This window comes from Triturus cristatus, chromosome 2_2 (genome assembly GCF_964204655.1).
Source record: "Triturus cristatus chromosome 2_2, aTriCri1.1, whole genome shotgun sequence".
Taxonomy (NCBI): domain Eukaryota; kingdom Metazoa; phylum Chordata; class Amphibia; order Caudata; family Salamandridae; genus Triturus; species Triturus cristatus.
The window spans coordinates 220,545,640-220,558,921 of record NC_140582.1 but is presented as its reverse complement, the minus strand read 5'-3'; the positions used below and the strand labels follow the sequence as shown (position 1 = coordinate 220,558,921).

The 13,282-nt window shown below is 46.6% G+C and overlaps 1 protein-coding gene across 3 annotated transcripts in view; it reads right to left on the bottom strand.

The window, feature by feature from the left end:
• The window catches only part of SUSD1 (sushi domain containing 1), a 611,958-nt gene that overhangs the window by 100,531 nt on the left and 498,145 nt on the right, over positions 1 to 13,282 (bottom strand). For all 3 annotated transcript variants that reach the window (XM_085641265.1, XM_085641267.1, XM_085641266.1), the window contains one exon: positions 8,621 to 8,714. In XM_085641265.1, coding sequence (XP_085497391.1) covers positions 8,621 to 8,714 — 94 coding nt within the window. The remainder of the gene's footprint in view (positions 1 to 8,620; positions 8,715 to 13,282) is intronic.

Below are 13,282 nucleotides of genomic sequence, written 5' to 3'. Positions count from 1 at the left end.
CCCGAGCTAAATTAGGGAAGCAGGCTCTGTTTACGTTCATAGCACAACCAATTACCTTGGCCACCCGGTACCCCAAGTGGGTTGCACGCTGGCACCCCACATCCCCCCGGGGAGATCTCCTGTGTACTCACTCAGTATTCCTGAGCATTTAATTGCTTTTTTGTTTAGTTTTCTTATCAGATTTTGGGGACGGATATGTTAGCTCAACCTATATGGGGGTTGGAGTGGGTGGGGGTGGTTTATTTAGGGGGGGTGTGGTAAGTTTAAAATCAAAATGGCAAATATATAAAGAAGCACAGTTGGAGTGCGTATCCAAGTATGATGCAGGTGTCGGTGGGGTACAGAGTTGGAACTGTACAGCATAGGCAATGACAACTTATAACTGCATAAACTGGAACATTAGAGGCTTAAATGATAACAGGAAGGTTCGACTGGTGCAGTCCTATATGGTTCGACCAACATTGACATTGGTTTCTTACAGGTAACACATTTATCAAGGGCGACAAACGCCACTCTTAAATATAAACACTGGGGGAACATTTATATAGTGGTCTACTCTAACTATGCCAGAGGAACGGCCATCCTCATTCGTAGAGGGATTGGCTAGAACCAGATCTCGGCGAGATCCGACCCAGAAAGTAGATATATCATACTTGAAGGCACACTTGGAACGCTAAGAGTAGTATTGGTTACAGTATATGGCCCTAACTCGGACACCCCTGAATTCTAAATTGACCTCTGGGCGCATATTAGAGAACTGGATGTGACACAATAATTTGGGGAGGCGATTATAATGCCATCCTTGATGACACTTTAGATCGCAAGGGAACGTCCCGTACACTACACCCTAACACCAGTGCTACACTATAAACGATATTAACAGATGGAGAGCTATTAGATATATGGAGGAAATGGGACCCAGATGATCTGGAGGGAAGATGCGTAACAGCACATCACTCAGCCTGGTCCCGCATAGACTTTTGGCTTATATCAAAAGACATAGCCACATGGACAGTAGACATTAGGCATCTTCCTCGCACCCTCTCAGATCATGCGCCATGTCTGCTTCATTTCCAAGTAGCCACTACACCTAGCCATGCTTTTACATGGAGGCTCCCACCACATGCCCTCTTAGACACTGCATTCAAGGAAGAGATAAAGCGTGGCTCGGTGTCTTCCCCGTCAACACTTTGGGAGGTCTTCAAAGTAGTAATTTGTGGCAAATGCATTGCTTGCCAAGCCAGTGTACTTCAGGCCGTACGGCAAACGTCCACCCTAGAAGCTCAGATACGCGAGTTGGAAATTAATTATTTTAGCACTGGAGATAGCGCGTTGCTGCCACAGTTTAGAAGCAACTTGGACGAATATGAGGAGGAGGCGCAGAGGGAGGTCCATTACTTGGGGAGGAATGCACAGGCCAGGAAATATGGGGAGGGGGACAGACCTGGGAAAACATTAGCGGCTCTACTCAGACAATCGCGCACAACAGATTTCATCACCGAACTAAAAGACGAAAAACAACAGATAGTTAGGGGCCAACAAGCGATCAAAAACAACATAGTGCAATATTACTCGCAACTTTACACATCGCAACACTCTATACCAGCAGAAACTATGCAACCCTACTTCGATTCGATAGAGCTACTATGGCTCAGCAATGCCCATAGAGCATATCTTGATGAACCGTTTAGTGAAGAAGAAGTTATTGGAGTCATTAATAGTTTGCCACCAGATAAAGCCCTAGGACTCGATGGTCTACCGGTATTATTTTACAAGAGCTACGCCTCTATTCTTGTCCCTTGCCTTACGGCAGTATATCAGGAGTCCCTAGACAATGGCAGATTACCTCCTACTCTCAGAGAGGCGAGCATCCTGTTGCTACTTAAACCCAACAAGGCTCAGTAGTGATAACGGACGATTCATATCGTCCGATATCACTTATAGACACGGACAATAAAATCTATGCCAAATTGCTGGCAAATTGGATCCAGCCACTATTAACGCTCATCGCCAGGCCAAATCAATCAGTATTTATTATTGGGAGATCGACTTCCCACAATTTGCGTACCTTTTTCACAATACTACACTACCTAGACCCGCAATTACCTGCAGTGGCGGCACTATTAGTTGCCACCAAGGCTTTTGACTCCCTGGAGTGGACGTTTCTCTTTTATGTCCTACAACGAATAGGATTCAGCCCTCTCTTTATAAAGCAGATACGAATATTGTGCAATTACCCTACTGCACGTCTGTTTGTTAAAGGACAGATTACTGAGGCCTTCACGATCGCACGAGGTAGGGGTGCCCTCTCTCGCCCCTGCTTTTTGCGATAGCAATGGAGCCGTTGGCAGCACGGCTGCAACATCATCACACTGCAAGAGGGCTCTGCTTCACATCCAGAGGGATAATAATTTCACAATATGCGGATGACATAACATTATATATTAAACACCCTCTCACTAATTTGTCACCAGTGCTCCGCAATTTGGGGGCATGTCGGGCATACAAATAAATTGGAAAAAGTCCACTTTGTTTCCACTGTCTGATGACACTATACCGTTCGAGATTGACTACCCACTTTGTTGGGCAGATGGCCCTGTGAAATGTTTGGGGATATGGCTGAGCAGGGATATCCAAGAGCTATGGAACATGAACATTGGGCGTACTATTACCTGGTTTGAAGGGAAAATTAAATTCTGGGCTGCACTGCCATTGACCCTGGCAGGACGAATAGCAGTAGCTAAGATGATCATTCTTCCCAAATTTCTTTACACATTCGCTAATGTTCCTCTTATACTCACCCAAGCCTTCTTCACTAGAATACGTTCACTTTTGATATCACTGGTGTGGGGAGGCGGGCATGCCAGGGTCACCTGGGAAACACTAACACTCCTGCAAAGCCAGAGTGGGATGGGCGCGCCAGATTTCCAACGGTATGCTCTCTGCGTTCAGGCGCAATACTTGAATTTATGGATACATCCGATCCCATTCCAGCCACATGTGGCGATTAAAAGCGACATAGCTGCGCCCACTCCCTTGGAAGTGGCACTGTACAGTCCATATAAACGCCCCCATCAGGTAATAGACACTACAGAAACACTAAGATGGACCTGGGAAGGCTTAAGACAACGGTCCAACATGCAGACACTTTACGCCCCTTCCAAACAACTGACATAAAACACACAAATGCCCCCTCTGGAGGATAAGGGAGCCATATTGAGAGCTCAGAGGATGGGTATCCAAAGTTACGTGGATTTGTATAGAGAGGAGGGCTTTCTTGAACCTCCGACCCCGACTGATACACCTCCCCCCTTGTTTTCAGACACACTGCTATACCATCACATACGAGCTGTTTGTCGCAAATACATGACACTTTCCCAAACACATCACCTACTCACCATTCGTTAGAAAACATACTTACCAATCCATCAACAAAAAAAAGTATCACTAGGCTCTACTCATCCATGCAGACACACTACCCAGTGGCTACACCAAAGTGCAGAGACCAATGGAACACTGAGCTACATCCACAAGTGACAGAGGAGGAATGAAAGTTCTGCTGTGCGTAGCTAGAACAGCGGACCCCTAATTATAGGCTCAGGTTAATTAATTTCACATTTATAAATCAGTACTATCGCACTCCCATACAATTATATCGACAATTATATCGCATGGTCATTAGGCCAAACGCGGAAGCTGGAGATGTAGTACAGACCAGGCCACGTTTTTGCATCTAGCCTGGAGCTGCCGTCCAACAGCAGTGTACTGGATGGAGATTTTCCACACTATTAGTGAGATACTCGTGATACAAATAGCACCAGGGGCAACGATGGGCTTATTGGGATACGTAAAAAATGTGCCTGTGGGGGTTTGCAGACTATTGGTTATGTTGTTGTTGTTAAAAAAACATAGGATTGCTATGAGATGGGGTAGGCCGCACCCTCTAAAGCTTAAAGACTGGATTGTGGACGTTACGTTCTGTCAGGAACAACTCACTGCATTTGGGAATTAATGCCAGCGGCCTCTCGACCAAAAGACATTTGGGGTTCATTTTCGAACTGGCTGAGCACTGCGGGCCAGAATATATCACAACCTGGAGAAGGGTAGGCTGCAGCCTGGATTGCCCTCAGGCGAATCGGGGACAGACCCAGTAAACCAAACAAAAGACTGTTTAATGAGATTCTTACATAAGACGCCACTCACTTGCTATGTACTTGTGTGTACGTTATGCGCTACTTAAGGTTTGCCTGGAATTATTTGCAATCAAAATTCCTCTGTAACCTGCTCCACTTGTTTTTTTCCAATACATGAAAACGATGTGCTTTCAAAAAAAAGAAATAATAATAATAATAAAATAGAATAGAATATGCAGACAGTTGCCTGATGCAAAAGGTTTTACACAAACCCAGTTGTAAAAAGCTGTGTCTTGCCTAACTACTAGCCTTTGTGTATGCATGTAACATTGTACCCGTTGCCTTTCTTGACAACTAAACCATTGAAAGGTTGCAAAGAGCTGTGAGTACTAACAAACAAAAAAGCATAAGTTCAGTCTGTAGGAGACTGGGTTTCTGGTTGGCAGAGGTATGCACCCTGTCTAAACAGGAACCACAATCCTAGTCAGAGTAAGTCACATACACACCCTAAATTAACCTGTGCTCGCCCCCTGGTAGCTTGGCACAGAGCAGTCAGGCCTAACTTAAGAGGCAATATGTAAAGTATTTGTGCAAAACAGTGAAAACACCACGCAAAACGATACCACAATGGGTAGGAAAATAGAGCTTAATTTAATGAACAAAACAAGGGCAAAATGACAAAAATCTAATAAGTAGAAACAGAGTTATTAATGTTTGAAGAATAAACTGAAATGTTGTGCTTAAAAGCATAAAGCACCAACCGGGGCTATTTGTTTGTGCTAGACCAGGTCAAATCCAAAGTTTCAGGCCAACCATGGTGAGGTGCAGGTCGGATACAGGGACCTTGGCTCACTGAAATGTACCTCAGATGCATCGTCGTCGAGGACGAGGTGCGCGATGCAGATGAAGTGATGCGTCGTAGGTGGAGACGAGATGAGGGGTGCAGATGAAGCGATGCTTCATTGTCGATCTGCACAGGTAGCTAATACGTCGGTTCCGAGCCGCGCAATGGCAAAGATGCGTCTGGAATTAAGTTGATGCACCGTGCAGTCAGCTATGTGTCGGAGTCAATCCTCAAAACGGCGTTGATAACCTGCAGTGGAGGAGATGCACTGGCTCCGAGTACTTTGCGTCAACGGTGAAGCATGGATTCTGCTGCAGCAGCAATTTAAAGCCCCTTCCAAGGGTCCAGGACTGAATGGTTAGGCTCACAGATGGCAGAGTCCCAGTGCTGAAAGCAGGTGAGTTGGAAGTCCTCTGTGTCCCTGAGACTTCAATCAGGAGGCATGCCAGCAAACCCTTGGAGTCACTCTGGTTCTGGGTTCAAGTAATGTGGGTCCAGTCCTTTTCACCCAGGCAAGGTGGGCAGCAGGTAGCCGGTCAGCACAGCAAAAAAGCAGTTCTTCTAGAGCAGCAGTCCAACAGAGTGGAAGTTCTTCAGCAGCACAGCAGTTCTTCTTCCTGGCAGAGTATCCACAGGTCCAGAATTTAACTGAAGTGGTGGTGCCTGAGGTCCAGTACTTATACCCAGTTGTGCCTTTGAAGTGGGGGAGACTTCAAAGAGAGGTCTTTGAAGTGCACAGAGTCCCTTCTGTTCCTGCCCTGGCTCCTGACTCACTACAGGGGGGTATGCACTGCTTTCTGTGGGGACAGGACACAGCCTATTTGTGTGTAAGTGTCAGGTTGTGTCCAGCTCCTCCATTTTGCCCTGTCCAGGTTGGCCCATCCTCCACTCCTAAGCTCCCTTTGTGCTTTGTGTGGCTGTCTAGAGGAAATGCACAAAGCCCGGCTGTCACACCCCGCCCCCATCCAATATGTATTCAGAGACAGACAGCAGGCACCAAATGGCTAAAGTGAGAAAATGCCAACTTTCTAAAAATGGGATTCAGAATTACAATTTAAAATCCAACCTCACCATAAGTTGTGATTTTAAATTATGATTCCAGAGACACCAAACTTGGGGGTCCAATCTCTTCCCAATTTGTTATTACACTTATAAAATGTAATAAGGCAAACTCAATGTTATCCTATGGGAGAAATAGGCCTTACAGTAGTGAAAAACTAATGTAAGAGTTTTTCAATACCATGACATGTAAAACGTAAAAGTACATGTCCTACTTTTTAAATACACTGCACCCTGCCCTTGGGCTGTCCATGGACTCTTTTGGGGTGACTTATATGTATTTAAAAGGAAGGTTTGGGCCTGGCAAGAAGGTTAACTTGCCAGGTCAGCCACGCTCTTGCCAGGCCAGCATGGCAGTTTAAAACTAAGCACAGGCGCTGCAATGGCAGGCCTATGACGTGTTTAAAGGCCTACTTAAGTGCGTGGCACAACCAATGCTGCAGCCCCATCCGTAGCATTTAATTTACAGGCCCTGGGCACATGTGTATACTTTACTAGGGACTTATAAGTAAATTAAATAGGCCAATTGTGGATAGGCCAATGTTACCATGTTTTAAGCAAAGAGCTAATGCACTTTAGCACCGGTTAGCAGTGGTAAAGTGCCCAGAATCCTTAAGCCCACAAGAACGAATTCAGCTAAAAGGGGAGGAGAAAGGCAAAACGTTTGGGGGTGCCCTGCAGACAGGGCCATTTCCAACACAGTCCATACTGGGTAGTAGTCTTCACAAGGAACTCTTGGCTCTGTCATGATGTGATATGTTGTGTTGTATTTCTTGAGTGCTTGTTAGGGAAAACAAAAGGGAATACAACAACTGATAAGTGGAATGCTTAACCCCTTCGATGCTGCGCAGATTCCGCCGCTGTGCTGACGGAATCTTGCGCGGGCGTGGTCATGACGGAATGGTTCCGTCATGAGCACAGCTCAACCGTGGGTCATGACGGAACCATTCCGTCATGAGCACCGAAGGGGTTAAATTAATCTCCTCCACTAGCAATTAACCCTGTCAATTGTTTTTTTGCCGCAGTGCCTCCTCAGCCAGGAGCCAGCCATTTGCACATCGGCACTCCAATGGGAAGTCTAGCTCACACTGCCATGTCATCGCCCAGACTGCTGGAGAGGCCTTCTTACTGGTAAAAATTCTGAGAGTCTCGCTTAATACACTACAGAAACACCACAGAAACCTTCCTAAAAAGTGACCTTATTTGTTCAACAGAGATGTTATCAGCGGGGTCAAACAATATGTTAAATTCTTATACCTAGAAAAAGAAAGCGGCAGGGCCAGTGATGAATGCGAGGTTTGCCAACAAAATAAGAGGTCAACTTCTGAACGAAAAACGACAGACAAGCCCCGATAAATTCTCACTGGCAAGATTGCTCTAGCTATGACAGATTCTAAAAGATTCTTATTCCTCTTTAATATGAGATCCTGTCAGCTGCTTAGGTAGATTTATACAACTGATGCGAGGTTAAAGGCTGAACTTTAACTATAGGAAGACAAGATAAAAAATGTAAGGGGCACATGCAGAGGTATTTATATAGCGCAAATCCAGCTGCATAGTGGTGGAGCACTGTACATGAATTGGGGCTTTACTCATTTGCATTTCTCAATGTGTGTAACCACAGAAAGTGGTGCCAATTTTGTCAGAGCAATTTGTGGTTTGAGGATCTTCACTGGGGAGTAAAAAATCAGAGCACGGCTGGAACTAGTGGTGATAAATAGCATGGTAAAACCCCCATCACAGCTGACTTTTCAGAAATTTTCTGGCTAAAGTTTGAGCCAAAGTGTCACTTGGCCTCTGCGTAGGATGACTATATATCCAGAACAGCCTTGTTTTTCCATAATCGGCCCTGAAAAATGTCAATACATTTAGCAAACCTCCCCGGTTATTACAGAAGGTTGATTAAACACAAAGGGAGGCACCTTTTCATGTGCTCCAGTTCGCAATTTAAACCACCCTATGAGAAATCAACGTCATTAACTCACATGATACTGTGTGCAAAAGTGACATTTATTTATGGTTAGTGCCTCATTGTCTATGTTTCTATGCGGGTGAGCATGGCCAATTAAAATCATTATGAACCCCTGGGCCGATACAAACTTGTAGCCTATGTTCATGAATCGCCATTTTTTTGTTTTCGAAATCTGGTCACCAGTGTTTTAAACTGGCAGGTACTGCCCAGTACTTGTTTAATCTGAAAGGAAGAGTACCTGCACTTCGCACAGCTACTTTGAAACCTTTACTGGGAGAGTAACAGCACTTCTCAGGAGTAAACAGGCCTTGTAAATATGAGTACCTGCAATTTTATACTTCAGTTTAACGCACTGATGGTCACCCAACCTCTGCCTAATTGACTAACCCAGCGGAAGTGGCGAAAGACAGCAAGGCTTGAAGCCTCGCGAGGGTTTAGCTGGTACATTATTTATGTAGCGTGCCTTATGCCCTCAGTGTTGTGCAGTCTGTACAAATAACACTCGATGCAGGCTGCAGGATATCCAGCTAAAAAGCTCTGAAATCACAGCAATCGAAAACAAATGTGCCGCCTGCTGAGTGGCACGAGGCCAGAAATATAAATTTGACTTACCATGCAGCAGAGAAGGAAATAAATAGAAAAAAGCAGACGACGGCGAGGGAGCCCAATCCGACCACAGTCACGTGCTGCCGAACTGGCGATGTATCTGGAAAAGAAATCAAACAAAATCAGTTGGAACGTTGCCAGGGTAGTGAGGCTGCGCGAGCGCACGCGGTGCCGCAGCTGACACTTAGCACATATGGGCTATGGGACAGCTTCTATTCTAAGATGCATTTCTCGGCCTGCTGTCACTTTAAGGTTTGAAGTCGTTCCCGGACCGAGTGTCAAAGAACAACCTTATTGATTTAAGCATTTCTATATAGCAGGACATTACTCAGGGGCGTCAGAGCACTATACAATAGGGCCAAGAACGTCAAATGAGAATTTCAGAATAACAGGGTAGTAGGTGATGTAGAGTTGTGGGCCCTAGGCACACATGCTACAAAATAAATGACACAGACACTCAGGGGCAGATTTATAAGCCCCTTGCACCACTTTTGCGTCACTTTTCCCATTTTAAAAGTGACGCAAAAGTGGCGCAAGGGGCTTGTAAATCTGCCCCTCAGTGTGTAGTTACTAAACTGGCCTTAAGCACGTGCACCTGGACCCTTTTATTGGCAGGGTCACGTCACTCGTGATACTAGTGGTGGATGGGTGTGGGGTACAAGTGTGTCCAGCCCTCGAGGGAGTGGCTGGAAAACTAAGTGCCTGCTGAGACACTAGAACATGTCCAGCACGACACTGCATTCTTCCCAAATTTTATTAAAACGAAACAAAGTCCAACCTATGGAAATTAACTATACACATAAGACACCACTCAGTCTCTTGGTCATGAGAGGCAGTCCTCAGGACAACGGTGGACAGGTGCATCTGGGAGCACACGGGCATATCGGCACATGTCCATAATTAAACCTGCTACTGTTGGGCACGAACGATGCGTCAATGGAGTCCGGATTCCTTGGCAGCCTGTCCGTCGGATTAATGTCCACTTGTGCAATGTTGGATGGACCAGTGCGCTCTGGCGGTGATGCTGTTGGTGTCAGACAACTTAACATGGTGCATCAGGAGCGTCGGTGGAGTCCTGCTAAAGAGTCTTCTCTTGAGGCATCTGGGCACTACGATGACAAGACTTGCAATGGGCACCTCAGCCTCCTGGTGCTTTGCAGGGGCAAGGCTCCACCCAGGTGACAAATTGCTCCTTGGCTGTATTGGGTGATGCACATGGCAATGATGTTGTGGTTGCCATTAGACCTGGACGACAGGTAGTGTTGATTCACTTGGAATAGGGATGATTCAAGGGACTTCGCAGCCACGTGTTTTTGCTTGTGCCATTCTTCTCCCATGGCATCTGCGGTCGTGAGCAGGGATTCCATCCGACTTAGACTGCCGAAGCTCCGGAATTGACGGTCGTACTGGAAAGTAGTTCAAGCTCTCTGTGGCTTACTTTTGGTTCGAGCTTTGAGCTGTCTCCAAGGACGTCGCTCCGCCTCGGTGGCTGTCTTTTGCCTGCAGGTGCACTCTCGTCTTGTGGCGGTATGAGTCCTAATAATTCTCAACTTGTTATTCTCTCCAGCGCACCTGTGTTTATCCGGTTCTTCATGGTGATGGGATTGTGACTCTTCTTTTCAGTTCTTCCTCTGCGTGCAGTGGCATGCACCATCTTCCAAACAGGCCAACAGGGCCTACCGACATTCAATGGTCTCTGGACCATGCAGACGAGACTTCCATCGCTCTCCTCTCTTTTCCCTCCTGGGTGGCGTCCAGCCACTTGTCTCATGTGTTTCATCTTCAGGCAGCTTCCTGAAGCTCCTTCTCCGGGTGTTCCCTCTTCTGGGAATGGCTTCTACGGGCAGTAGGGAGCTGTGGTGGTGGCTTGCCATGAGGAGTTTGCGACTCTCCACTTTATTTTATTGGGCTACTGGCGACTCCATCTTGAGGCAGTGTGGGGGAGGACACTCTTCTCTTCTTTCATGATGTGGCATCGTGCAACATTCTTATCTCTGTGTTGCGATGGTGGCAGCTTGCCACTTGGGGCCATGTGGCTCTCCTCCTGCCTGTAGTGGTCCAATGTACGACGCAGTCTTACAGCAGTGTTAGGGCACTCCCTTGATTGTTTCTGGCCCACTGCAGGGTGGTGCTGGTGCTGTGAGGTGTAGAGGCTCTCCCTCCTGCATACGGGCAATGCTAGGCCTTTACTCCCCTCTCTTCTCTGGGGGAATGCTGGGTGCCTGGCAGGCAACCAAGCTCTCTCTGTATATGATAAAGTCTCTTGGAGGGAGCTCTTGGCTGGCTCCCTAAATGCCTGCTTTTCTTTCCTATGGAGGTGGAAGATAGCTGCCTGGGGGTGTGCACGACTCTCTTCTTGCCCGTAATAGACTTTCTTCACACTGCTGGGAAACTGCCTTCAGCGCAGCAGGTACCTGGGTAGCTTTGCACTTCGTGGGGTTCTCTCCAGGGAGGTGTTCACTGTTTCCCTCTCAAAATGATAGGCAGCCCATGGGGACAGGGCAGTTTTTACTTTCAGTCCCTACATTCCCATGTAATTTCTTTCTAATGCTGCACTCTGTGCACTCCCTGCCTGTCTCCTCTCTCATGCTTAGTGTGGCCACGATGCTCCTGCAGCTAAGATCTTTTGGAGGCATAGAGTGCCCTAGCCGTACTGTCTTTATTTTCACTTTAGGCAGCTGCGGACCCTGTCTTTACAAAGTTTTTTCAGCATTTTTTTTATTATATTGCACAGCACGTCTCAATGGACTTGGGTGTAGCGCAAAGAGACATTACTGTGTATCGTTGCGGGACTAGAAAATAACAAGGAGGCTGCCTAGAGGCACACGGTCCTCGTCGGGAGGTGGCAGCATGAAGAGGAAGGCCCACACACTCAGGTAGAGGCACACAGTGCCGGCTGACTGCCGGAGGACACCGCAGCTCCATTGCTATTCCTTTCCTTGCTCATGTGGGAGGGTGCATTGCAGGCATTGAGAGGGAGGGCACGGCAGCTTTCCTCAGGCTGCGGGCCCACTTGGCTCTTTTGCGCTCTGCAGGCACTTTCCTCGTGCTTCTGGGTCATGTGGCTCATGCTGCTGAGTTTCCTTTAACTTGTTAGCAGCCTTTGGGCCAGCACGGTGCAGAAGACAGCTCTTCGCCATTGTGGAGGTTGCCAATGGACGTCAGCCCTCTCACCGCCAGGCTTTGAATGTCCTGGTGAGGCATGCACTTTCTCAGCTGCCGTCTTCACTGCCAAGTCACTTTCGCTGTATGCTGCGCAGGGAGTAGCCGTTTCAGGACTCTGTAGCAGCTTTCCTCACTCTGCAGGCCTGTTGCTGCATGGGTGCTGCCGATGCAGGCGGGCAAGACCACTTAGTGTCGGTGTGGGCTTAGTCTTTCCCCCCTGCTGGTGGGTTGCCACATTTGTGTACATTCAACAGATGTTACGGTAGGGCTGTTTACCTGCTTATTACAGCCTCGCTGTGCTCTTGCCTGTGCGTTGTTGGGAGGGTGCTCCTTATGGCGGGGCAAATGGTGCCAGATGGGAGCCGCTTATGGATGCCTCATCAAGTGGGAGCATGGCGTAATGACACCACAGATCAAGCTACGGAAATATATGCCCTCATACAGGAGGTTAAAACAGCTTATACACACGGTGGCTCGATTACCTAGCAACTAAGACAACTGGAATACATCACAAGACAGCAACTAAATCAGAAACTTCATGCCTCAACTCTAGTCCAATATCACAAGGCTAAACTCATACCAAGAGGATTGTTACTCTCCATTAAACCAATGTTGTTTCACTTCCATTTAAATTCTTCATTCATGGACAAATGGTATTCCATTTCAAATAAGTGTTTATTGGATCTTATATTACTAATTGTTGAGGAACTATCTAAAACTATTTGGGACCCTGATGAAGAAATCTTTAACCTCAAAAGTGAACTAGAACTCAGGATGGAAAATAATACTTGTCAATTACATCTACAAGGGCTCTGTCAGAAGTTGGAAAAATACAGCAAAGAACTTCAAGAAGAGAAACTGCTTAAATATAAAAGAGATACGATTGATTACAAACTGAATGAAGTTTATAGGTTGGCTGAGATATACGCCCGCCGGAGATTTGACCAGAAGAAAACGACTACGTCATCAGAGGATAGCATTGTTTCTGATAAAGAAGCATCTACTAGTAGAACATCAGCGCAAACGGTTATCACCCAATTACAGAGCACAGGACCATCCACTGAATCTGGTCAATCACCTCAAACTTCACTAACAGTACCTTTTTTGTCACAGGCCCCAGATCAGGGACAGCCACCAGCCCCAATGGGTCGAGGAACACCAGGGCAATACGAAAAACAAGGCGAGGACAAAGAAAAAAGCGGCAAATCACTACGCAGCGGCAAGACAGTAGTCTAGTGATTAATATATCTTCAACACAACTAACACACCAACAAATCAATGTTCTGAGCAGGGGTATGACATTTGTACCGACCAGCAAAACCAATACTTTGGAAGTTGAATCCACTTTCTACAGACTAATGAGATCATTAAGATTACGACATTACTTCACCAACATAGTGACTACAGAAAATGAATCTGAGGAACTTACACCCATTATTTTTAAACCCAAGAGTACGTACTTGCCACCTGCTTCACATAAGATGCCGGATACATTTGAAATCA